This window comes from Cygnus atratus, chromosome 10 (genome assembly GCF_013377495.2).
Source record: "Cygnus atratus isolate AKBS03 ecotype Queensland, Australia chromosome 10, CAtr_DNAZoo_HiC_assembly, whole genome shotgun sequence".
Taxonomy (NCBI): Eukaryota; Metazoa; Chordata; class Aves; order Anseriformes; family Anatidae; genus Cygnus; species Cygnus atratus.
The window spans coordinates 649,315-674,114 of NC_066371.1; the positions used below are offsets into that span (position 1 = coordinate 649,315).

Here is a 24,800-nt window from a genome sequence, read left to right on the forward strand (position 1 = left end):
CCTTGGGCGTCCCTGAGCGCCGGGCCCGGCCGTGGGTGCCCGCGGGGCGCTGCTGTGGGGCAGCGGAGCGGGGCCGCGGGGCTGCTGCCTGCCAGGCCTCCGGCCGCGGCCATCCCCGCGCTGCCGGCACCGTGCCGCTGCCCCGCAGCGCTGCTCAGGGCTGCTGGCGGAGCTGGAGCGAGGGGTGACGGGGTGAAGTTAGAAAAAGAAGACAAATGTAGGGCGAATCTCTGAAAAAGTCGCCGGTGCTGTGCTCTGCTGTGTAGCGGTGCCACGAATGCGGGAGCGGGAGCTCTCTCAGGTCACGCTGGCCCGGCAGCAGCGCGAAGCTTTGCGCCGACGGGCGTGAGCGTGCCGCGGCGGGGCAGGAATTCCAGCGCCATTTGCCAAGGAGGACGTGGGGTGTGCCCAGGGGCTCGGTGGCCCGGAGCAGAGCCACTTCCATCCCGGTGGCCCCGTGCCCAGCCACCCTCCTGCCCCAGGCCCCTCGCTGCTGCTGGACAAGCCCGGCCGTGGTGCGGCGCGGGGTCCTTGGCAGCCCCTGTTTCCGTGCACTGCTGGCAAATACTGCCGAGCGAAACGCGCTGTGCTCGGAGTGGATTCAGGCGCAGCGAGCAGGAGCCTGTCACCCTGCGGGTCCCACGGGCTGCGAGGGGTCTGGTCCCGCTGGCGGCGGGAGGGGCGCTGAGGGGCAGCTTCACCCCGTCCCCGCGCAGAGCTCCCAGTGGCTGCGGTGGGCACACGGCTGCAGGAGGCTGTGGTTATACGTTATGGATCCCAAAGCGCTTAAAAATACAATTAGTAAGTTTGCATTCCAGATGGAGAAGCAGGGATGATGTGGGACTAAATTAATTGCAGACAATAAACAGCAGCAACCCAGATGTCAGAAGGCAAGTCAGTGCCCAGCAGCCACTGACATGTGAGAGCGTTTCTTTGGCTGCAGCTGACCCTGAGGCAAACCATTTTGAAAGGTCTGCTTGGTAGAATGAGCCCAGGAACTGCTGTCGTCTGCTTTCCCATGCCTTGCTTTCATGAGCTACCATGCTGTCTGTATCATCCAGAAAGAAAGTGGTAGGAAAAGCTGTTTCTTATTTATAGGATGCATAGTCACAAGCAGTCCTAATCTGCAAGGTGCAGAGCCAGTGGTGATGTAAATGGATCAAGGAATAGCTGCATCTTGCATGTGCTAAAAACGAGCTCAATCCTACAAAAGAAAATTGCTATCATACAACCTGCAGAAAGCAGCTGAAAACATAGCTCTGATAGGCTTCATGTCTGCGGGATCCGGCCTTGTATCTGTAGTCATTGGTACTGCTAAATGTGATTGATTGTTCATAAACAGTAATTCAGGGATGATAAAAAGACATTGTTAAAAGAGCAGCAAGCTCCTCCTCTACTGCAAGTTCTTTTTTTGGTCTGTTGCTACAGCAACTCTGTACTAAGAACAAAGATGACAGCAAGATATTAAATTTTGCAGCAACTCAATTGACTCTTGATTTGCCTTCTTTTTTGCCTTCAGTAACTGAATCCTACTCTACTAATTGTGTTAGATTGCAGATAGAAATCATGCCTTCCTGTGGCAAGAATTCCTGTGTTGCCTTTTCTTCCTTCCCCTTAGAAACCAATTAAATTGAATTAACTTACTTAAATCCAGTGGGTGATTATAAACGCTAGATTTCTTGGGTTTATTTCCTTCACATGTGGACATCACGCATTTTAAGCCACAACTCATATTCTTTACCAAAACCTCCAAAGCCTCAATGTTCTTTACAGAGAAACAAGCAGTTCTTGGCAAGTCTGTTTTTGTCAAAGTACAATTCACGCCAATGGCATAGATCACAAACGTATCTTCAAAATCTCTGTAACAGAGGTCATCTGACTTTGTGAGTGCTAAAATCGCCTTTAAAGGAGTAGCGCCTTTTTGTTCCGTTTTCCCTACCCCACAATCTCAGTTTCTTTTAGGGCAGACCATGAGAAGGTCATTCTCTGTGTTTCTGGGTTCACTTCTGCATGTGCGAACTCACCAAATCCTGGTGCGATGCAGTATGACTACCGGCCCACACGGTCTGCAGCGGAACTGCCATCTTCGGCGTCCCGGCCCTCAGCTGTCTGAGGCCGGGAACCTCTGCAGGAAGAGCGGGAAGCTTGAACCACTGGAGCAAATGCCCTGTCGCCCTGCATTTGAGTTCCTGTCAGCTACGGTGCAACCCGCGAAGGGCACTTCTCTGGGCAGGACTCCCTGTGTGCTCGTTGCCGTGGCACATGGATGCAAAGTGAAGAGAGCTTGCTGAAGCTTGCCTTCGGTGACACAAAACTTGCACTGCTACTAAAACTCTGATGGACTCCCGGGCACAAGTATCTGGCCGAGAATAGCAGCAGCATGCGGTGTTGGCAAAGCATAGTCAAATTCCATCAAAACAACAAACTCAATCAAATTGCTTAGGTTTGTACCAAAGCCTCGAAGCCCGGGGCAGCCAGGCCTGCGTGTGGCGTACCCGTGCCACGTGCGTGTGGAAGCTGTCCTTGCCGTGCAGGCGTTTCTCCCGGGAACGCGGCTGTGGGATTCCTCACCGCAAGGAGAGGGAGAGAATGGGGGGGAAAGGAAGAACAACGACATAAGGAGAAAGGGGTTGACCTTAGCACATCAAATGTAACATATTTACGTAACTATTAATTAGATAAATTATTAGTAACAATAGAGCTCTGGCATCCTCAGATCCATCACGCTGTGCAGAGGAGCGACTAGCCCAGGCAGAGGTCTGTGCCCCTGAAACAGGTGGGTTTGGTACGAGATTAAATCTAAGGAAGTAGAGCAATAGGATGAACTAGAAACAAGGTTCCTCTGTCCTTCCCTTGAAAGTTGTTGTGCAAAAGCACTTATTTGTAGGGTTAAACAGTACAGGGACAAGGACTCCCACCTGTCCTATGTGCAGGACTTAAACAGCTATGCGGATTTCAAGTGCACACCTTGGATATTAATTTGCAAACGACAGTGTTGTACGGACGATGCCCCTCCTAGAGAGGCTGAGACAAGCAATGCTCTCATCTTTCGCCGGGACGCCTCTGAACATCCTGCCCAGGGAGGGATGATGGGGTTGTTCTGAACGCTCCCACGCGAAGGGAGCAGATCTTCAGCCACCTCTCACTGCCGCCTGCCTCCTCTGCGCTCCGTGCACCCGCTTCCCTGAGGAATAAACTCTGCATCGCCAACAGAATCTGCAGATCGCAGCAGAGAAACGGAAGTGCAGCTTCGACCGCATGGTCTCTGTAATCTCCCTGAGGAAATGCGAGGTAACAGATCTTTTGCAGGAAACTGTTAGCAAGAGACCTTTCACAATGGCTTAAGCAACGTGCAAGGCAACTTTGGCCTTGTATAGTTACGCCAAATTCTGCGTACATTATGACTCAAACGCCTTTTACAGGAGAATTGTAGCTACTGGAAAGAATTGCTGTTGGCAAGTTGTTTATCATAACACCTCATGCTTTTGGTCACAAATAAATATTCTCCATTTCTTAGTGATTTGAATTATTGACCAGAGCAATGCTAAATTCTACTGTTACTACAAAGGCTTAAAAATGGTACCAGTGAAAAACACAGGTACACAGACGGGCTCATTTTTGGAGCTCTGTTTTGCTTCTCTGGATATTAATGCTTTTGAAGATGCTACACTCATATATTTGAAGATATCCTTCTACTTCTGATTGAACTGTTGGAAGTGCAAAGGAAAACCAAAACCAAAACCAAAACTAAACATCTGGGATGCTTTACCTGAAGAAGAACATATTGGCTCCCAGCTTACATCCTCCTACACAAGCTGTTTGGAAGGCAAAGAAGCCCTGCTTAGAGTCCCTAGTATAAATAGGCTTGTTACCAATGGACATTAGTGAAGGTAAAATGCAAATCATCTGGAGAATAGATGGTGCTAGCTGCTTATAACACGTTGCTGCACGAAGTCTTGCTCGGTGCTGTCCACAGAAGGATTCCCAGCGCTGCCGACGTGTAGGCTCGCGGCCGTCGTCGCAGGGCACAGAACTCCAGCACAGGCCGGCCTCTGACGGGACCGCCAGCCGTGTCAGCGCGGCTCGCGCCGAGCATTGCTCTCAGGACAGCTCGTAGGTCTGTGCTGGAAAAGCTGTAAGAAAGGCCATAGATGGAAATGATAGCAATTGGCTTCTGGTTCCTTTTTTGTTTTGTTTTGTTCCTCCCTCATCTGAGCATCTCAAATGACTGAAGAATGTTTATAGCCTTGCAGCCTCCCGGAGCTTTCACGTGGAGAACCTAAGGCCTGCAGGAATCAGGATTTGTCTGCTTTTTTTCTTTTGTACGCAGCTATTTTGGGTGCAAAGGCAGGATACATCCATACAGCTACGTCAGTGCCAAGCTACGATGGCACTTTACTACACAGATAAAAAAGGGCACGGAGAGAGGACTGGTTCTCTTACTTGTTAACATGACAAGATAACAGAACTTTGCTGGCAGAAAAGAGTACGTAAGATTCTCAAAACCAAAGGTGATGTAGTGTGGTGCGAACAGCTTCCATACTGCCTGCCTCCAACTGGTTTATTTTTACGCTGGGAAATGTTTATACGGAATTTTTTCCAGTGGTATCGCCCTACAGATACATGCAGAGGAGACAACCACCAGAGCTGGGTTCTGGTTCCCTACTTGACATTTTGTAGATTTTATTCCGCAGATGATCCCGCTGACATCGGGGGTGTCCCTGCATGAGCCGTGACGACAGGCTGGGCTGCTCTCAGCAGGCTGGTGCCGGTCACGCGAGCCCAAGGACGAGCCCCATCTCCTGAACTGGAAGAGCTGCGGCTGCCGAGCCGGGGCCCACGGCGGCTTTCCGGACGGGTCTCGAAGGGTCCGGCAGCACATCGGAGGTGAGAGCCGCGCCCTGCCCAAGCCCCCTCACACCGAGCATGAGGACGTAACAGCGCGTTCCGCCTCCCGGAGACCTCAGAAGCAGGGAGAGCAAGGAAGCTGTGCGGCCACGTGGTGCGGCGGCCACGCTCTGGGACAGACAGCTGGCGGCAATGAGCAGCTGTTGGTGTGTGCGAAATACGCAGAGGGTTCTCACAGACCTGTTATCGTCTGGGTCAGCTCAGGCTCGGCGTGCCCTGCCCGCCCCAGCCTCGCTACGGCCAGGGCTGGCGTGGCCAGGGCTCGGCCCGCGCGCGGCAGGACGGCGTCCCCCGGGAGCAGCGGTCGCCTGCTGGTCTAAGGCAGCCGTGCACGCGGGGAGCGTCTCGCGAAACACTTACGGTCCAGAGCTGGAAACAAAGACTGCAGGGCAGCTTCTGCCTCAAGAATTTTCCTTCATTTAGGAATTGCTTTAAGCGAACATTACCTCCGCTTCCTGAGCACACACAAGGCTACTGCCCTGGAAATAATCTGCATTAGCCTTACTGGAGTGACCACGTTGCCATAGTTACTGGTGGTTTCTCTATACCTCGAGCTTGAAGTATTTACTGTGATTAAATCCCATCCCATTCTTCGCGTAAAAATTCTGTGCTGAAGGTGTCACGAAGTGAATTACAATCTAATCCGTCCGTTTAGAAGGCTGTTTTAAGTAAAATTTCCATAAACAATCTCAGACTGATACGTAGCAAAGATCATTAACTTCTGGCTGGATTATTTGTCTTCAGGCGTTGGTGCTTTTTTATTTTTAGTGATATTTGAATAAGAGAAAATCCTGACTAACCTAATTTCACGTTTGCTTTTTTCCTTACACCTTTGTATTGCAGGTTATTTAGATAAAAGATGTTTAAGACCACAAACTTGAACTAATCTGGCAAGAAAATCAAAATCTGTCCAGTGACATAGCTCGGCAGTAGAAAATTTTGCTACTTACTCTCCTAGCAACTGTGAATGTTGCAGGGAAAAGTAACTGACACAGGGATGAGTATTTAGAAAATGGCCCATACTTCTCTTTTCCTGCGTGGTTGTTTGTTTTTTGGAGGGGGGGGAGGAGGCAGAGCTCCGAACTTCAAGGTCCCGACCATACCAGCCTTTGCTGCAAAGGAATACAAAATGGCAATCTTTGTACTAGAGAAGCACGTCATTATTACGTTACTTGGCTTTCCTTGCTTTGGGAAATTATATAGCATTATTTCACACGGCAGACCCTCGTTTCACTTCCCACGTGCACTCCCCCCGGCGGCTCGGTGCTGCTGCAGGAGGGTGCTCTCACACCTCTCGGTGTCCTTGGGCGTCCCCTGCCCGGCCCCGTGCCAAGCAGCGCCCTGGGCGCCCTCTTTTCAGGCTAACGCCAGGCTTGGGCTCAGGCTCTGGCGAGGCAGCCCAGCCCTCCGCCAGGCTTCCCGGCGGGTAACGCAGCAGATGTTTGCTGCTCACTCAGGTTTCTGCCTGCCCGGGACGCATGCCGGAGGCAGCCGTCGGTGTGGGGCGAGGGCCGGGCTCCGCCCCGCGAGCCCCCTGGGCCCGGGCGCTGGGAGCCTGCTCAGCGCCCCAGGACCGCCGCCGGTCCCGCCAAGCCCCACCGCCACAGGGCTGTGCCCCGCTTGCAAAATGCTTCCGGTTATTCCTCTTTCTCACTGGAGTCGTGCTGCCAAACCCCGTGTTTTTGTGTGGAGCAGGATTTACCGCCTAACTCGTGCTTTTGGAGCAGCAGATAGATGCTCCGTCTGAGCGGTGCCAAGGAGCAGCGCATTAACGGAGGGGACCGTGCAGGTTCTCTGGTTTATCTCCTGAACCTTTGGCTTGGTACGTGATTTATTATGGCCAGTAAAACGCCGGAGACACTCCAATTTTCTCCTTTCTTCAGCTGCAGTGTCTTAACACTTTCTCCTTTTTGTGTCTGCACCCAAACGCCCTAGAACCAGCTCAAATCCCTGCCCGGGCTCTGCTCCCGAGGTCCCTCACACATCTGACCGTGGACAGAACCCGCTACACAGAAAACCTTGCGGTGTTCCCATTTTGTACAAAATAGCGTTGCTTTTCTGTTTCCTGTATCACAACCACTAGAAGCTTGGTAGATCTGATCTCTCTTCCATTTCTCCCATGTCAGCTGTCGTGTTTCGTCATACCAAAATTCTTCATGTGAGCCACGTGAGGTAAGCTGGAGATGGGTTCATCTCCCAGGCAGCTCCCAGCACGAAGCGCTTCGGCTCCTTCTTGTCCGGCTCCTGCATCGTCTGGGACCGTGAGCTGCGCGCCCGTCCCGTTAGACGGTAACGCGCCGCGCCGCCAGCGGGCTTCCGTCCCGTCCCACGGTTCCCAGCGCTGCCAAACTGCTCAGAGCAAGGTGCAGTGCCCGAGGCGTTCCGACACCAAACGTTACGGCTGTCGGGGAGCGAGGCGAGCGCTCTTGCCCCCTGTGCCGCAGCCGCTGCGGCCCTCGGCCGGGTGCGGCTGCTCGGCCCTGCGGCGCCCCAGCGCCCTGCTCCCGGCGGCCTGCTCCCGCCGCGGGGCCTCCTCGGGCTGCCGCAGAGCGCCGAGCGCCGGGCTGCGCCGCCGGCCGGGGCTGGGTGCGCGGCTTGTGCGGGGCCGCTCCGGGTTTCGTGAGCCCGCGGCTCGCCGGCAGGCGCCCAGCCCCGCGCGTTCGCCGCGCGCCAGCCGCCAACAGAAGGGTCCCTCGCGCGGGGCAGCGCTGGGCGAGCTGGGGCTGGGCAGGGGCCAGCGGCTGCTCCCCGCCAGCCGCCACAGAACGGCCGGCGCCCAGCCCCGCCCCGCCCCGCCCCGCTCCGCCCGGCCCCGCCCGGCCCCGCCCCGCCCCGCCCCGCCCGGCCCCGCCCCGCCCGGCCCCGCCCCGCCCCGCCCGGCCCGGCCCCGCCCCGCCCGGCCCCGCCCCGCCCCGCCCCGCCCCGCCCGGCCCCGCCCCGCCCGGCCCCGCCCGGCCCCGCCCGGCCCGGCCCCGCCCGGCCCCGCCCCGCCCCGCCCCGCCCGGCCCCGCCCCGCCCCGCCCCGAGCGGCCCCGCCCCGCCCCGCCCTGCCCGGCCCCGCCCCGCCCCGCCCCGCCCTGCCCCGCCCCGCCCCGCCCTGCCCTGCCCCGCCCCGCCCCGCCCGGCCCCGCCCCGCCCCGCCCTGCCCTGCCCCGCCCCGCCCCGCCCCGCCCCGCGCCCTGCGGCAGCCGCCACCGGGCCCCGCCGCGCGCTGCCCGCCCGTGACGGGAGCGTCCCCCGCGGGGGGGCGGGGCCGCAGGTGCGGGCGGGGCGGGGCGAAGCGACTGGCCCCGCCCCCTCTCGCGCCCCCGCCCCGCCCCTCTCGGTGAGGGCGGGGCCGGCAGCCGGAGGAGGGGCGCGGCCGCCCCGCCCCGCCCCGCTCCGCCCCGCGCGCAACCTGAGCGCCGCCAGGCCCCGCCCCCCGCCCCGCCCCTCCCCGCCCCGCCCCGCCCCGCGCCGCTCCCGGGGCCGGCGGCGCCGCTGCGGGCAGGGGCTGGGGCTGGGGCCGGGGCCGGGACCGGGGCCGGGGCCGGGGCTGGGCCGGTGGCGGCGGGGCCGCGGCCGGTGGCGGCGGCGCGGCGCGGCGGGGCCGCTGGGCCTCCCGCAAGATGTCCTCGCAGGGCAGGTTCAAGAAGGACAAGGAGATCATCGCCGAGTACGAGGCGCAAGTCAAGGGTGAGCGCCGCCGCCGGGCCGGCCTTTGTGTGCGGGGCCGGGGCCGGGGCCGGGGCCGGGGGCCGGGGGCCGGGGGCCGGGGGCTGCAGCCGGGGGCCGCTCGGGTCTGGCCGCGGGCAGCCGGCGGCGCGCTCCCGGCCGGGCAGCGGGGGCCGTGCCGAGCCGTGCCGAGCCGTGCCGCGGGGCCGGCAGGTGCCCGGCGGGGGCGGCGGGGCCGCGGCTCGGGGCCCCCGGGTGCGGCTCCTCGGGCCTTGCCGCCGCCCCCCGCCCCGCTCCGCCCGCCCGCGGGGCCTGCTCCCTGCGGGCCCGCTGCGGGGCTCCCGGGGCCACGCCGCGCGGGTCCCGCCCGCGGGGGGACGCTGGCAGCGGGGCGCTTTGTGTCGGAGCGCGGGGCGCTGCGCACCGAGGTCACGGCTGCAGAGGCCCCTCGCGCCCGGTGCCGGGCCCCGAACCCATCCGTACCGCAGCCGGAGCCGGCAGGGCCAGCCCGTGCCCCCGGCGGGGTCTCGCCGCGCACGGTCCAGCAGGGTACGCCGGGGTGTGCGGCCAGGCGGAGCAGCGAGCCTCGCGCTCCCTGCGTGACGGATGCAGGGGTCATAGCAGCAGCAAACTGGTGTCGTTGGCTTCCCTGCGATTTCATGGAGAGCTTCGATCTGTAGCCGTCGTCGGTAACAGTCAGTAATTGTGGCAGCCGGTGGCCGTCCACCTCCGTGTCCAGCGTGACCACACCTGAGTGCCTGCTCAGTGCCGTTCCGTTACCTTGTCCCCTTCGGCTCCCCCCGCTGCTACATGGAAGGGCCTCCCGTGTCCTTTGGGGTGGTTGCTCCACAAAGGTATGTGGGCACTACTCTGTTAAGTCTCCGCTTAAGACCAAATTAATGACAGCTGTAAAATAGCTTTTCTGAACGTTAATCTGTGCGTGTGTAAACTCAACTTCATTTGCTCTAGAGGTCACTTAGCGCGTTGGACCTCGAGCTCCATTCGGTGATGCCTTGTCTTCACGGACCCTGCTTTGGGGGAGCAGCTGCGTAAATCCTGCAGTGCGATGCCAGATGGAAGGGTTTTGGGGAAGGGGCTGGCTGTTGGTTTCGTGCCATTGTTTACTTCCTTGCGTTTCAGTCTTTTGTAGTTGGCTTTGAGGAATGATGTAACAGTCACAACACGCTCTGCTCAGTGCCAATTACCTTTCTGCTTGTGTATAATTTGGGCAAATTGATGTTATTGCACCCTGCAGTTAAGCAGATGAAATATTCTTTTAGGCTGCAGTGCTGCTCCGTTCTGTGGGAGGGGAGGGAAGTCGCCTTCTCGCACCACGCGGCCCCGCGTCGCCGCGCCGTCCGGGCCAGGTGTGCTTCTCGGCTGCAGGCGGGACTGCGCCTGGTCTGTTCCAAAAAGTTTTGCTGCAGACGTCGCTGATGGTTTTTGTCTTGCTTATAACTGGAATACTCATTTGCCGTGGTCGTTCTTGGCCTGACATCTGTCGTGGCCTCATGGTTTCCATATGCTAGGTCATTAATGCCGGGGTTATGGGTAAGCGTGGTTTGTTGCACCGCGGCCGTCGCATTTTGGGCCACTTCTCTGGGCAGCAGTAACACAGGCAGAGTTTGCTGGTGGGATCGTAATAATTGTCTTGATGCTATTCTGTGACTAATTGCATCTCCAGAAACATCCACGTCTGAGGGCACCCGCTCTGCATTTTCATCTGAGTAACAGTTGACTGAGGTGTGGACAGGGTTTTCCGGTGAGGCAGGAGCAGCTCTGCGCCCCGTCGGCTCATGGCGGGGCGGCGAGGGGGCTCCGGAGCCCGAGGGAGCCCCCGCCTTCCCCCTCACCCGGCTGTCACGCTGGGGTAAACGCCGCGCTCCAGGCCCGCCGCAGCTCTGCCGTAGGCTGCGTTTCCTCCTCGAGGAGGCAAACAGAGCTGGGCAGAAACGCAGAGCGAAACACCTCTGTCGGGCCGCTGCAGGGCCTGAGGAGCGGGGTTCCTTGCGGGGCCGTGCGCTGTGGGCGGCTGCCGGCGGTGTCGGCGGGGCTGGCGCAGGGCTGCTCGGCCTCCAGCCTCCCGGTGCCCCGGGTCGCTGCCCTTCGCCTGGCTCCGCCTGGGGATTCCCTGCGGGTCGCCCCGCCGTCCCGGCTGCCCCGTTTGGTTGCCCGGGGGTTTAGTCCCTGTTCTGGTCTTACCTAAGCCCGTAGTGCCCTGCTGAAGAGTTACGGACACCCGAATCTCCTGAGAACGACTGAAAAGGAAAAGAAATGGGGGAGGGGGAGGACTGAGAGTGAAGGAGGCCAGCGGAAACGAGATGTTGGCACAGAACAACTGACAGATGAAGATGATAAAAGATGAAAACTTGAGGAAGTGGTGTCTTGTAATGGGGGACGGGGCTGAAATCCCAGCACGGCGGCGCTCCCCATGGCGCGGCTGGGCGAAAAGCAGGGGGAAAGCTGGAAAACCCCACATGTGAGCTGCGGGGAGCGCGTCTGTGTGGGTGGAGGTGAAAGCGGTACACAGTGGCTGCCTTTAAAAGGTGTCGGAGATAGAAATGGCTGGGTCCTGGCCAGCACGGTCTGCAGGGCACTCTGCAAGGTGTCCAGTGGCGTGCGGGGTGGTCTCGCAGGGCAGTAACCACCTAGCAGTGCCGAAGTGCAGAAAAACTGGGCTCCGCAGCTAAAGACCTGACAGGCAACTAGGCATAACATGGCAAAAGATAAATAAATATATATATATATATTGCTTAGACTGATTTTTCGGGAAGTTCTGCTGAAAACCTTCCTGCTTGGGCTGTTGAAGAGCAGAGCAAAGGCCCCGAGCGGGGCATGCAGAGCGTGTCGATAAGAGCGCGGAGCTGAGCCCTGCCCCGACCTCCTGCGCTCCAGGGCGCTGCGGTGCCGGTAAAAATCGATGAGTCCACAGTTTGTGTGGGGAGCGCGATTGGCGTAAGTGGAATTTAACTGGTGAATAATCATCGTGCACAGGGGTGATTTATCAGCCATGATGACTCTGTATCTTCTTTCCCTCTCTGGAGAATCGTATCTGCTTTTCTCATGGCGGGAAGGAGTCATCCTGAAAGTGCTTTGAGCAGATAAAGGGTGCGCGGGGTGTGTGTGCGCGTGCGCCTACACGTGCACAGGGGTCGGGGCGCTGGTGGGGAGTGCTGCCTGCTGGGCACACCGCTGCTGGGGGCTGATAGCGCGGGCACGGCTGCGCGTGGCACGGAGCGAGGCAAGGCGCCCGAGGCTTTGGGCCGCTGCCTCTTCGTTTTTAGGAGTGGAAATACCTCATCATTGCTGCCTGGGTGGCTGCTGCAGGCTGCCTGTCCTGTTGGCTCTCTGCAGCGTGTGCCATCTGTCTGCGGATGGGGACCTCTCTCCTCCACCCCTCCTGACTCCGCTCGCTGCCGACAGGCACGTTCCCGCGGCGCGCTCCCTCCTGTCAGCTGGGTCCCTGCTTTCCCTTCTGCTGCTGCTCCGCATCCTGCTTCAGCTCTCAGGAGGTGAGAAGGCTGGCAGCAGATGCTTGTGTGACGATACAAGAAAGACGGTATTCAGTGGACTTTTTAGGAGGCAGGTTTTCTTATTTGTCTGTCTTAGATTCGTGGACAGGAATGGTTGCATTAAAAATAAATACTAATAAAGATGTGGCCACATATTTACAGCTACCACGGTGAAGCTGCTTGTGGAATAGTGAGTACAGGAGATGCGTAGACGCGTGCTTTCAGACATATTAATTGGTCTATCTGGGCAGAGTGATAAACAAATGTCTTTTCTTCCTCATTACTGTCAAATGCATGATTTGTTGCTCTAAATACAGCAAAACTAACCAGTTTTAATTACGTAGATGGAACCAGCTATGGTAGAGCATAATAAATCTTGCAGAAAACAGGGCATCCTGTTGATTGTCTCTTAACTTTCATACTGCCTCCTGAAGGTATTTTTTTAACCCCAGCAAAATTCGGGTCATTGTGTGATCTGTTTGGTTGTTGTCGGCAGGGAGGCTGCTGTGATTCAGTAGCATCTCGTTCTGTTGTACGGCTGGCAGGTGCAAAGCATCCACGGCGATCCTCAAGACTGCAGGCTTCAAATGGTGCGTCTGGCTGCAGTGGTAAAGAGAGTTTCTCGTACGTTAAGGACTCTTAGCTGTTGTTTGAGTTGGGAGTAGATCTAGCGTTTTGATGGATTTAGCATGCAAAAATATTAAAAAGGTTTACAAACCTGGGGCCAAAGAGAACCAAAGTGGTTTTCTTCCCCATTTTCACAGGAGAACTGCAGGTTAGGTTAATTTATCATTGCTTGTTAGCTTCATTGTATTTTTCTATTGCAGCAGCTGCATCCTTTCTTTTATGTCTATTCTCATTTCCTACCTAATGGCCTCTTTCCATTTTGCTCAGAGAATTTTGGGAAAACTTCCATACCAGCCTATTTTCTGGGGTTATGGCTTGCTTAGGTGGAAAGCTTGGTTGCGCTTGGAGGAGGCATCGAGGCTTGAAACTCGACAGCGCAGATAACCTGACAGTTCTGTGCAAAAGAGAGGTGAGTTCCACCCTCTGGACTGTCCTGTATGTAACTGCTAAACATTTGTGGAGCCTTACTTGTGGAGCCATCTGCAACAGACAGAAACGAGATCTGATTCATTAGAATCAGCCACTGGAGTTCAGAATAAGCACTCGGCGTTGCTCCTTGTTCAGCCGATTGCAGTATAGGTTTGCTTGTTACCTGCCATTTATCCTTGGTGTTTCCTCACTGGGGTCTGATAGTGTGGTGCTGACAGATGGATTTTACACGGGACCCCCACCCGCCAGGGCTGGGAAGGCCACGTCTGGAGAAGAGCAGAGGCGAACATGTATGCAATTCGTAATAAAGATTAATTGGTGGTCTCTAATGGGAACAGATTGAATCTATCAGAGATGTTTCCTGCTATGCTAACGTCCAGCGTGCATCGGCAGAAGCTGGGACAGTGCAGCTGAACAATCAGGCTCCTGCAGGAGACTGAAGCCGACAGCGGTGCACATCTGCCTTGCTGAAAGGCTGTGGGGTTGGGCCTGTTCCGCAGTCAGAGGGGAGAAAGAGCCAGCGGCTCACGGGGCCTGGTTAGACGTGTGTGTGTGCCTTGTGTCTGTGTACCTGTCTGCATGTGGCCAGGTGCTCTCACTGCCAGCTCAGAGTGTGGGGACGGACTGGGTTAATTGGTTTTAAAGGAAAAGATTGACATCACTAAAGTGTTTTTTCCTTCTAGTACACAGCTCTTCAGCACTAGCAGTTTTTGAAGCTCTTTAAGCAAATGCTGCAGAGTGCCCCTGGCAGGGTGAAACAGGGAAGTGTTGCTTTTGTTTTGAAGATGGAGGAGCTGGGGAGGGGACGGGCGATGAGTCCGGGTCCTCAGGCGTGCTGCGGGGCCGTGCTTCCTCTGCACGCACCTCGTCACTCGTGCCCGCAGCCAGGTTATGTGCGCAGGGAGCGGAGGCTGGGCTTCTCCTCGCCACGTCCTGAGCTGGAGGGGGAAACTGAAGCACTGGATTAAAGCTCTGTAGTGTGGTCTGACCCATCGCAGCAGGGCAGGAGTGGCATTTAGCAGCGGGACTGAAGCCTCTCTGTGCGTGGGGGATCCTGTCTAAAATGGATGCAGGAAGCTGTGGGCCCTCGCTGGCTGGACGAGGGCTTTCCGCCATGCTTGGGCATGGTGGTGCGTGGCTCTGTTGGCTTCTGGATTTTCTTTTTCCTTTGGGTTAAAAAGAAATCTCTTGTACGATATGGATTCTTCTGTCCTTCAGACCTTTGCCCATGGGGAGCAGCCCGTCCCCGTGGTGGTGGCTGTGAGCTCCAGGATCAGCGCTTACTGCTGCGAAGGTCCCGCCTGGCCTGGTCTTTGTTCCTGGGGGTCTGAGAGGAATTACCCGTGTTCTGGCTGAGGTGGTGAAAATGATCCCTGGCAGAGACAGGGAGACCAGCACGGCCTCCCCAGGAGAGCTTTCATGCTTTCATTGCTTTCGCTGCCCTCCTCTCCCCGGGCTGTGGAGGGGGAAGCTGCATGTCCCCCCTTCCCCCGCTGGCCAGGGGCACACGGCGAGGCCGAGGTTTGGAGGGAGCCCACCAGGCTCCTGCTGCCACGGCGTGGTGTGAGGCCTTCGTGTCCCTGAGCCCTCGCTCGGGCTGGGGTGGCCTCCGAGGAGGTCTGGGGGCAGATGGGGCTGTGGGGGTGAGACTGGGTGCTGCCGTCAGAGCCCTGCCGACTGGGGTCCGTTCAGCCTTGATGTCACTGACTTTCTTCTGAAGCATGGGAAAAGTGAAATCCAGTCGTGCTTGGAGCCATGCTGTGGTGAAGAGGGCTCCCTTGGGCTTTATCCTGTTTAGGAGGCCTGCTTTATGCCCTTGAGCCCCTGCCTCGGGCTCAAGCCCTCGTGTGGAGCCAGGGGTGGGCGCACACACGCCTGGAGCACCCTCGGCAGCTCCTGCGAGGTGTGTGTGTCCTCGGGAAGGCGTCCGCGCCGCGAGCCTCCGCCCCGGCGGAGCACAAGCGCTGTGGTCCTGCTGCACCTCTGCTCAGTGCCGTGCTCTGACAGAAAGCAAGGGTGTTCTGAGCTTGTAAACCCAGTCACTTTCTGTTTTAGTAACTGATGGGTGTCCGGGTGTAGTAGGTGTTACTTACCGGCCTGCCCTTCTTGTGACGATAATGGAAACCTCTTGCAGCCCTTCCTCGTGGCCTGCAGCTAGTCCTGGTTCCAGGCGAAGAGTTTTAAGGGCTGTAACAGTGCAGCACCAAGTGTGCTTCGGGCAGTTACCAGGCATTTATAAGCCTCTGCCAGGGGTATATTTGAATTTCTGCGTGCACGGTTTCAGCATCTGTTGAGAGCAGGATTTACTCCCATTCTGCTGGCCCGTTGAAAGTGGGGGAAAAAACCCAACCCTTTGAGCTCTTAAATTTTTGTTGCCTGAATTTGGCCTTGTGTCAGTAGCTGTTTTCCAGCCTACCACCCACAGCAGCAACATCAATCACTCTCTGAAATGCATTTTCCGACTTCAGAGGCATTCATGGACCCGACGTGTGGTCAGTGGCCGCGCGGCTCAGGCGAGAAACGCGTGGCTGCAGGCTGAGCGGAGCAGCGACGGGGTGTTGGTCACTGCTCTCCTCCAGCAGATAGTGTGAAGTGATCTCCCCCTTCTTACAGCCTGCATGGCAATTTAATCCTGAATGTTCATTTAATCCCAGAAGGCTTTTGCTATGCTGCCAGCAAACCTTCCTCTTTAAAAAAGATGAGTGTTTCTTACTAATAAGCATTGTGCTGTTTGCCCCACCTCTGTGTATTTTATTAGTATGTATCATAGCAGCAAGGGAGGACATAGAAACGAATAAACAGTATGAGCCCACGCAATGACAGTGGTAATAATAGTTTATGCCTATCATTGATGACCTCCTTCGGGTTTCCAGTCTTCTCCCAGTGCGCCTGCTTTGTGCCTGCAGTTGTTGGATGCACTTTAAGCTGTTCACGTCTCCAAGAGCCTGGCTCGTAAGCTGTTCTCTGGAAAACTGGCCCGAGCTGACTTATTTTGATGTCCCTTTTCTCACCTCTGGAAGGCAGCTGCAGTGGTTTGGGGAGAGGCAGCTCTGAGCAGCATATTGCAACACACAGTTTTAGGAGAGGAAGCGCAGTATCAAAATGAAATTGCTGGGGAAATTACAGGGTTGTAGCATTATTCCCCAGTCTGGGATGGAGTTGGTGTGATAGGAGTAGTGTGCTTCCGAGTGCCACAGTGCTGTGAGGTTGTTAGTGATGGCGAGCGCTCAGCACCTTGGTTTTAGAGTTCATGTGAAAAATGGCACCATCAACAGCACAGCATCCCTCATGTGCCAGGCCGGGGGATATACAGCCTTGTTATTTATCCCAGCATTGTCGTTACTCATCAATGAGGAGGCAGCTGTTAGGATCCCGTCCATGGCAGGGAGGGAGAGGCTTTAAATCATCCTCTTTGTTTTAAATCATGCACTTTCTGTTAAATCATCCTTTTTATTTTAAGTCGTAGCCTTTTTTTAAAAACAAAGATATGCAAAGAGGTGTAGTGTTACAATTCCAATGTGGAAATTGATGCTTCTGTGGTCATGCTTTCTGGAAAGCTGGTCCCCAGGTTTAGCTCTGCAGGCACAGCCTTGTCGGAGGGGAGCAGCAGCTGCAGGGCAGCTTTGCCTGTGCATGCAGGCGCTGGTGCTGGCGGGTTTGTTCGGATGTGTGGAGTGGTGTCTGTCCGTCCGTACTGACGTGACTTCCACGGTTTGGGAGCCCCTGCTATGGGAGAGGTCAGGAGGCTCAGGGATCTGGGAACTGGGAGAAGGGTACGGCTGCGAGATTCTTTTGCTTATGCATCTTGTGCTGCGGGGCTGCCTTAAAACAATGTGACACCCTAAATGGTGGACACTAATGACAAAACAGTTTCTGTTAACTTTACTGATGTCCTCCTCTGAGTGCTGAAGCTGTGCTGACGTGCAGGGGAGGTGCTCCATGACAACACCTAGTGCTGCAGGCTCTTGGTCTGGGCGCTGAAAGTTTAGGAAAATTGCACAGCCAACAGCCCCGGGAAAGAATTTGCATTAGTGTCTATTACTCTTCTTTCCTTTGGAGCTAAAGAATTGCTTTGAAGAGGGAGGGAAGAAAAAAAGGTTTTACTTTATCACCTAGGCCTTTGGGAGGATCTGTCATGCGTGCAGGGATTGCAGTCACTCATCCATCTTACTGCTTAAAGAAGCTCTGTAAAACATTGCTCTGCCTTGTAGGCAGTTCAACTTTGCAGACGTTCTAACAGAAAAAGATGGAGTTTCTGTGCACTCACCATTGCTACAATTCCTTGCTTGTGTCTTCATTGGACAGGCACAGAGGAGAGGGGGTTGCTCCTTAGGAGAATCTCTCTGATTTTTAGGTTTGTTCCAGTGCCCCAGCCTCTGAGCATCGGGGGCCTGTGTACAAAACAAATGGCGAAGAGGGGATGCAGCTGTTTGGGACTGCTCAGGGCTGCAGTTCTTTAGGGCAAGGATTTTATCTGGGAAGCACTTGGTTTGGTTATTATCTAGACAGCAAAGCTGGCTGATTAGGTGAGAGTCAGTGTTGTTTTACTGTCTGGTAGGATAAAATGCTTGAAAAGAAAGCGGAACACAAATACGCTGGAGTCCCCGCTTTCTGCTTTTCTTTCTTCAAGGACACTTAGCTCTGGTGCTATAATTTAATCACTGACGTTAGAGAACAACGTGTAAAAGAGTGAGAACCAAGGGTGAAGCTGGTGGTGCTGCGGGTTCACGCCGGTGTTGCAGCGTGGACGCGCGGTGGCTGCGGAGCCGGCTCTGGGGGCGCGGGGGCCGGGTGGGGACGTCTGTTCTGCCCTGTCCCCAGGGTGCTCGGACCGCTCGGCGGAGGCCTCGGGGGAGGAGGATACGCTGACAGCTGATGGAGACACATCAGGCCTCCCAAGAAAGCATTGCTGCAGGCAGCCGTTTCTGCCTCTGTGCCCTTGGGAGGATGTGGTAACTCCTCTGGGGGACAGCGTGCCCGACGTGACAGCGTGAGGGTGGGCAAGTCCCGCTCTTGCTAAGTGCTGTTTGGAAATGACTCGGCTGCTGCTGAGCACAGCTCCTCCCGGAGGGCTTGAGGCAAGTCCCCCCGAAGGGGTGAGATGCCTCCCGTCAGTGCTGGCACGTGGTGCTCCGTGCCCTTGATCGTGTGCCAAAATCCTTGCCGGCAGGAGGAGTCACGCAGTGTAACTGCGAGATTCGAAAGCAGTCACAATGAATCCTTCGCCCTGCTGCTTGTACCGCGGCCACTGAAATGTCGGCCTCGGCCTCCGTAAAGCGAAAGCGGGGAGTCTGGCAAGGGTCCCCTCCTCGGGCGCTCCTCTTCCTGCGGTGGAAGGCCTCGCTGGCTGCCACGGAGAGCAGTGCTCCAGGGACAGCGCCGTGTACAGGAGTGCTGATCTCTTGCTGGGAAATTGTTTGTACGTTGCTGCTCAGTGGGGTTAAAATCTGCTGAGAGTAGGCTGGAGTATTGTGATGTGTTGTGATCTTGCAGTGCAGCCTAATGATTGTTTCTTTTTGGAGACGGGCACATTTTTAAAGGGCTGAGTACTTTTGCAGTCGATATTATGTACAGTTAAGCATGCTGAAGTCAGCACAATCAAACATCGTGCTCCAGGGTTGAATGTCATTGCTGGAGAGATCAGAAAACAATTTCTGCTCCCGTGTAGAGCATTACGCAATTGGCTGGGTACGTTATAGCTTCCCCTGCAGCATCAGGGTGATGCTCCGAGAGAGGCCGCCGGATTAAATAACACCGGCGTTTCTGTACATACCCATGTAATTGATTCAAAATACGCGAGAGCACCGAAGATTTGGTTCCCCTGCTTCGAGAGGCAGGCGGGAGCGCCGCGCTGAGCTCTGGGGCGAGGCGGCGGCGCGGGCTGGGGCAGGAGGGCAGCGCCGGGCGGCAGGAGCAGGAGCCGGCTCCTTGAGCTCTGCCTCGCGTCTGAGCGACGGAGGCTGCTCGGGTGCCAGCGGTTTGCTTCCATCGGGTGTGTCCTCTGTAGTGCCCCGGCGGCCGGGTGCTGTGTGCGCTGTGTGATTTGCCTTCAGCCTGCTGCCGGGGCCCGGCTGTTGGTGAGGTCTCTCAGCGCCCGGGCTGACGGCGGTGATGGGGCTCCCGGCGGCCCCGCTGCCCTCGCCGGCGAGGGGAGCGCTCCCAGCCACCGCTTCCTGTTGTCGAGCGAGGGTGCGGGCCGGGGCGAGCGGCAGGGACGGGTCCTCAGCCCCGCCGCGCCAGGGACGTGTCAGCCTGTGCTCCGGCTTTGCCGCAGCTGCAGCCTGGGCTTAGACCCATCGCGGGCGGGGAGGCGTGAGTTCTGTAGGTGTCGTACCGACACCCCGATAACTCAGGACAGCCAGCCTCGCTCTGCTGGAAGCTAGAGCGTTTCACACCTCGGGGGAACTGAAGGGTGTTTTGTGGCTGGGGCTGCCTGTGTACATCCGCCAGAGACACGGAGAAGAGGGTGCTCGTGTCGGTTTTCTGCAGCACGTGGCTCCCAAGCGTGCTGTGCAGGTGTCAGCACCTCCAGTGTGCCCAGAGAAGCTCGGGCTGTTGTCGTCCCAGTCTCACGTCTCTGTGTGTGGGAACTCTTCGAAATGGCTGTAGCAGTCATATGTAGAAACTCTGCAAGTTTTTGCTTGCAACCTTTTACTCCGCTAGATTTTCCTTAAACCACTCTTTATTTTACTTTCCACTGAATACAGCCCATGTTTTGTTGGGACTTTCATATTGCCCGTTCGTTTTACTACTGAAGTGAATGGAACTTCTACTGCTGTAATAAATGAAACTGGGAATTACAACAGAGATTCTAAGTGTATTTTTGGGTAGTTAAGGAGAAACCTGAGGAGGTATGGTAAAAGCTGAAGAAAAATAAAATAGCAGTGTTGAAGCATTTTTAACGTAGAGCACGCCAAGTGAATCAGGAATCACGGTCTCAGCAGCAGGTTCTTACAAAGCCTTTTTGTTTCTTCTAACACTCTTTACATGATGGCATTCCAAGTGATTCATGTTATAAAAGCAGTTTTTCCTGTGCAGCGCTTCTCTGCTCTTGACCTACTCTTGCTAAAATCCCTAAAGAGACAATAAGCAAACATACTGTAAGTGAAAATGTCATATTTATAAACCCCTGAAAGTGAAACCATAACAAAAAAAGTATTTACATAGCCATTGTTCTTGTGGGATGGCAGTTGGAGGTACTCTGCTTCATACAAGAGGTCAGATCAAAACTAAGGGCGAGGAGAAGAAAAACACACACGCCTTCTGTGCCTCTGCTATCACACGGCAAGTTCTCGTCCATCTCGGGGCTGTGCTGTTGATGTGGTTCCCTACAGCTGCTGCGGAAAGGGGCATATGTGTTACTGCCTTGTAGGTGCTTTCCAACGCAGTGAGCTGACTCCGGGTCAGGCAGGAGAGGACCGTACGCAGACGGCTTGTCTCTCCCGAGGACCGGGGGCAGGAGATAATTTTGCAGGTCGCAAAGGCAGAGAATAATGTCTTTAGGAATAAACTTTTATTGGGAATTTAAAAAAAATGTTCAAGAGGCCTTCTTGGAGATTACTTCACACAAATTCCTAGATAGGAGCGCTTGTGTGCTGTTCTGGAGCACCTGGAGGACGAGGTTAGTGATGCCGTCTCTTCGGAAGAGAGGTTTCACGAAGGGGGTAGGTAGTGCTTTGAGGGCTTAAGGCGTCGTATTAGCAATGAGGCACGCCAGCAGAACTGGTTCCTTGGGTGAAAGCTGGTGAAATAGGGCTCTTTTCTCAGCCACAGCAAGCTCTTGTGGAGGTAGTCCAGTTGCTCTGACAGCTGCTTTGCACAAAGCAGCGGAGATGAGCTCCGTGCGAGGGCAGCTGTTGGTCGGGGCAATAGCCATGGGACTTCCCCCGGGTCCTGCCGCCATGTGAGAGCAGGGCACCAGCCTGGTCACCCAGTTGGTTCCCGGAGCGCTGAGCCTCGCCAGCGTGCCAGGGATTTATCTGGAGGCTGGTCACGGCACTGGTGAGAGCGGTTGCTGCAGCGTCCTTCTGCATGGTGTAGCTCGTGATGACAATTAAAAAAAACAAAAGGCATTTATGGCCCCCAACCTAACTCCTAAGCCTGCAGAAATTCGTGATAGCAATACGCCTTTGAAAGAAAGGAAAATCTCCAGTGAACACTTCCTCAGCTTTTTTCGGGCTTTACCAGACTGCACGTGCCCAGGACTCGCGGGAAGGAGCTCAGCTCCTCGTCCCCAGCCCCATCCTTGTGTGCAGCCTCTCAGACTTCCCAGTGTCTAACCGCCCCCCGTAAGCCTGCCCCCAGGTGACTCGGTACCTGCCCGCGGAGGGACAGCCGCTTGGCAGGCTCTGAATGCCCAACGCCTTTGCTGTGGCTCCCGTGGCGACCTGGGTGGGCGCGAGGCATCTGCGAGGGGGCAGAGGCCGCACTCTGCTCCGCGGGCGTGCTGACGGCACGGCCGGCTCTTCCCTCTCTCCTGACGGCTCTGTCCGGGCCGCCCGGGGTGGAACCGCTCGTGTGCCGGCAGTGCCGCTCCCGGTGCCCTCCTCGGCTCCTGGCCTTGCCGTAAAACTCGTTCAGACGCTCGTTGGGAGAGCTCGGCGCTCTTTAATCATTGTTTGTCGTCGTGGGAATTGCTTGTTCTAAAACCAATTACAACCTGACAAAACTGATCTGCCTTATTTACAAATACATCCATCTGGTCGTGGACCGCCTGCTATCGCTGCCAGGACAGCGCAGGATAACACAGGGCCGCTGCTGAGCTGCTGGAGAGGGTGCTGGCACCGCCCAGAGCCGCACCGTGGCTTGTGTGCGTGGGGTTTGTGGGATAGAGGGAACTAATTTCTAAATGGATAATAAATTCTGTGTGAAATGAAAGTAGAGAGAACTTAGAGTGCTGGAGCTCATCGTCAGCTGGTGTGTGCGTTATGGCCGGGGCCGCTGATGCTGAAGGCGGCTCCTGGCTCCTCCGGGTGCCGGTACCGGGCGTGGGTCCCCTGCGCGGCGCCTCGGGGCCGGCGGCGGCTGCTGGCCCCGGAGCAGCGTGTGCTGCGGGCTGGCCGGGGCTTCGCTCCGTGCTGAGGGCTGCTGCTGGAGCCAGGCCGCCTGCGTGGGACACATTCGGTTCGGTCCTCGTTTTCCAGAAACCTGCTCGGTGATTGACGTAGGGCCGCAATCCTGCTTGCGGGCTGCAGCCTCCTGACGGGCTTCGAGCAGAACATGGGCAAGGGAAGCAGGCAGAAGTGTGAGGAGTGAGACTCCTGTGTGTGTCTCTGTGTGTGTGTGTCTGTGTGTGTGTGTCTGTGTGTGTGTCTGTGTGTGTGTCTCTGTGTGTCTCTGTGTGTGTGTGTCTGTGTGTGTGTGTCTGTGTGTGTGTCTGTGTGTGTGTCTCTGTGTGTGTGTCTCTGTGTGTCTCTGTGTGTGTGTGTCTGTGTGTGTGTGTCTGTGTGTGTCTCTGTGTGTGTGTCTCTGTGTGTGTGTCTCTGTGTGTCTCTGTGTGTGTGTGTCTCTGTGTGTGTGTGTCTCTGTGTGTGTGTGTCTCTCTGTGTGTCTCCGTGTGTGTCTCTCCGTGTGTGTCTCTGTGTGTGTGTGTCTCCTTGTGTGTTTCTCCGTGTGTGTCTCTGTGTGTGTGTCTCCATGTGTGTCTCTGTGTGTGTCTCTGTGTGTGTGTCTCTCTGTGTGTCTCTGTGTGTCTCTGTGTCTGTGTGTGTGTCTGTGTGTGTGTCTGTGTGTCTCCGTGTGTGTCTGTGTGTGTGTGTCTCTCCTTGTGTCTCTCCTTGTGTCTCTCCTTGTGTGTCTCTGTGTGTGTCTCTGTGTGTGTCTCTGTGTGTGTCTCTGTGTGTGTCTCTGTGTGTGTGTCTGTGTGTCTCTCCTTGTGTGTCTCTCCTTGTGTGTCTCTCCGTGTGTGTCTCTGTGTGTGTGTCTCCATGTGTGTCTCTGTGTGTGTCTCTGTGTGTGTGTCTCCATGTTCCTGGAAATCAGTTTTGCAAAGGCTCAAAAAAAGGACAGAAATGGATGGCGGGTGTCAGGATGTTGGAACTTAAAAACCATCACAACTGGTAGCCAAGACAGTTTCAGGCTATTTTAGTTTTTCCGTGAACGTTCGGTTACAGCTAAAGAGAGACGCGAGGCGCTGCGAACCAGCCCGGGTCTCACCCTCGGGCCAGCAGCCCGCGGCTGGACACGGCGAAGCTCAGAGGCGATCCCTAAGCGGCTATCCCTTGTTTGCTGTGCGCTGCCCACAGGGGCTAGAAGGCAGACTGGTGTGTAAACAGATGTAGCAGGAGGGAAAGAGGGAAGAGTTGCCCCCTAAATTAAGTAATGAAAATCAACGTGATGAGGTTGGAGGTTAGTTATTGCGAGCAACGTAGATATGACAACCTCGGGCCTATTTTCGTTTGTGATGCATCTGGGGATGAACTCTAATGCTCGTACTTATAACCCCCTTTTTGCCGGCTGGCTGAGTAACTGCAGATTGGTAAACCAGTGCGGACTGCAATACACAGTGCTAAATCGGCATTTGGGAACCCGGTCTCCACGAGCTGGGTTTTTCTCCATCACCATAGCAACCCAGCGAGCTCTGCAGCAGCCCCTCCTCGCAGGGCAGGGCCGTGGCGGTGGCCTGAGGCGGGGTGCTCGGGGGGTACGGGGTGCTCGGGGGGTACGGGGTGCTCGGGGGGTATGGGGTGCTCCGGGGGTACGGGGTGCTCGGGGGTACGGGGTGCTCGGGGGGTACGGGGTGCTCCGGGTGCCCGCCTGACACCGTCAGCTCTGGGGCGTGTCACTGCCCGGGGTCGCTGCTTGGGGTGACGCTTTGCTGCTCGCCTCTTGGCAGGGGTGTGGGCTGCAGCCCCCGGCCTCTCTCGGATCCTTTGGAAATTTATATCGGATAAGGACGTACCGCTGGGCAGACAGCTAAAGGCAGGGGGGAAATGCAGAGGAGGACGCAGGATAGCGGTGGGGAAGGGGAACTTGCCGGCATCTCTCACAAGGCCGGCTTTCAGCATGCGCCAGGGCTCAGCTCTTGTGGCTGAATAATACCGCATTTTCTGTTCCTTCTCTTCGTGGGAAGCTGCCCGTCTGAGGTGGCTGTGTCCCACGGGGTGGGTGACACCACAAGGTGGTCATGAAAATTTTGGCTAACCTCCTGTTTCTCTGCAGTGGATCACCATGCGTTAGCTTTGGCTGAATCACTGCAGCCCTGCAGACGAGTGTGTCTGCTTGAACTTCTCCAAGCAGGCCAGAAGCGTGGAGGTACTCGGAATAAGAGATTCTACACTTTAGCACTGGGGGTTAGTTTTGTTCACTAGTTTTAAATCTACATAGAAAACCATTTTCTTTGAAACATAATTATATCTCTGTATAATACAGCTGTTCTTCATCCAGTAGTTATTTAAATATCCTAGCTGGAGGCAGCTTTTTGGACACTAATTTATGTGTAAAGGGATCTTGTGACATTTTTTGGTGGGAGAGAAAATAATCTATTAACACTTACAGTAAAATTGTTAGGGTAAAATCCAGATATTAAGAAAAAAGTTACTTTGCTTATAGCTATTAATACAATCTATGGCTAAATTTACTTTTGTATTTGCTTATGACTTGGCTGGACAGTTTCCCTACCTCGTTTATATTCAGCTTGTGTTTGAGTCATAAGACTCAAGTCAAAGGCTT

General features: G+C 55.9%; 1 protein-coding gene across 1 annotated transcript in view; it reads left to right on the top strand.

Moving 5' to 3' along the window:
• The first annotated feature begins 8,470 nt into the window (after window positions 1–8,470).
• SRGAP3 (SLIT-ROBO Rho GTPase activating protein 3) overlaps window positions 8,471–24,800 on the top strand; it is a 103,298-nt gene continuing 86,968 nt past the window's right edge. The window contains exon 1 of the mRNA XM_035546670.2: window positions 8,471–8,583. Coding sequence (XP_035402563.1) covers window positions 8,517–8,583 — 67 coding nt within the window. The 5' untranslated portion in view covers window positions 8,471–8,516. The remainder of the gene's footprint in view (window positions 8,584–24,800) is intronic.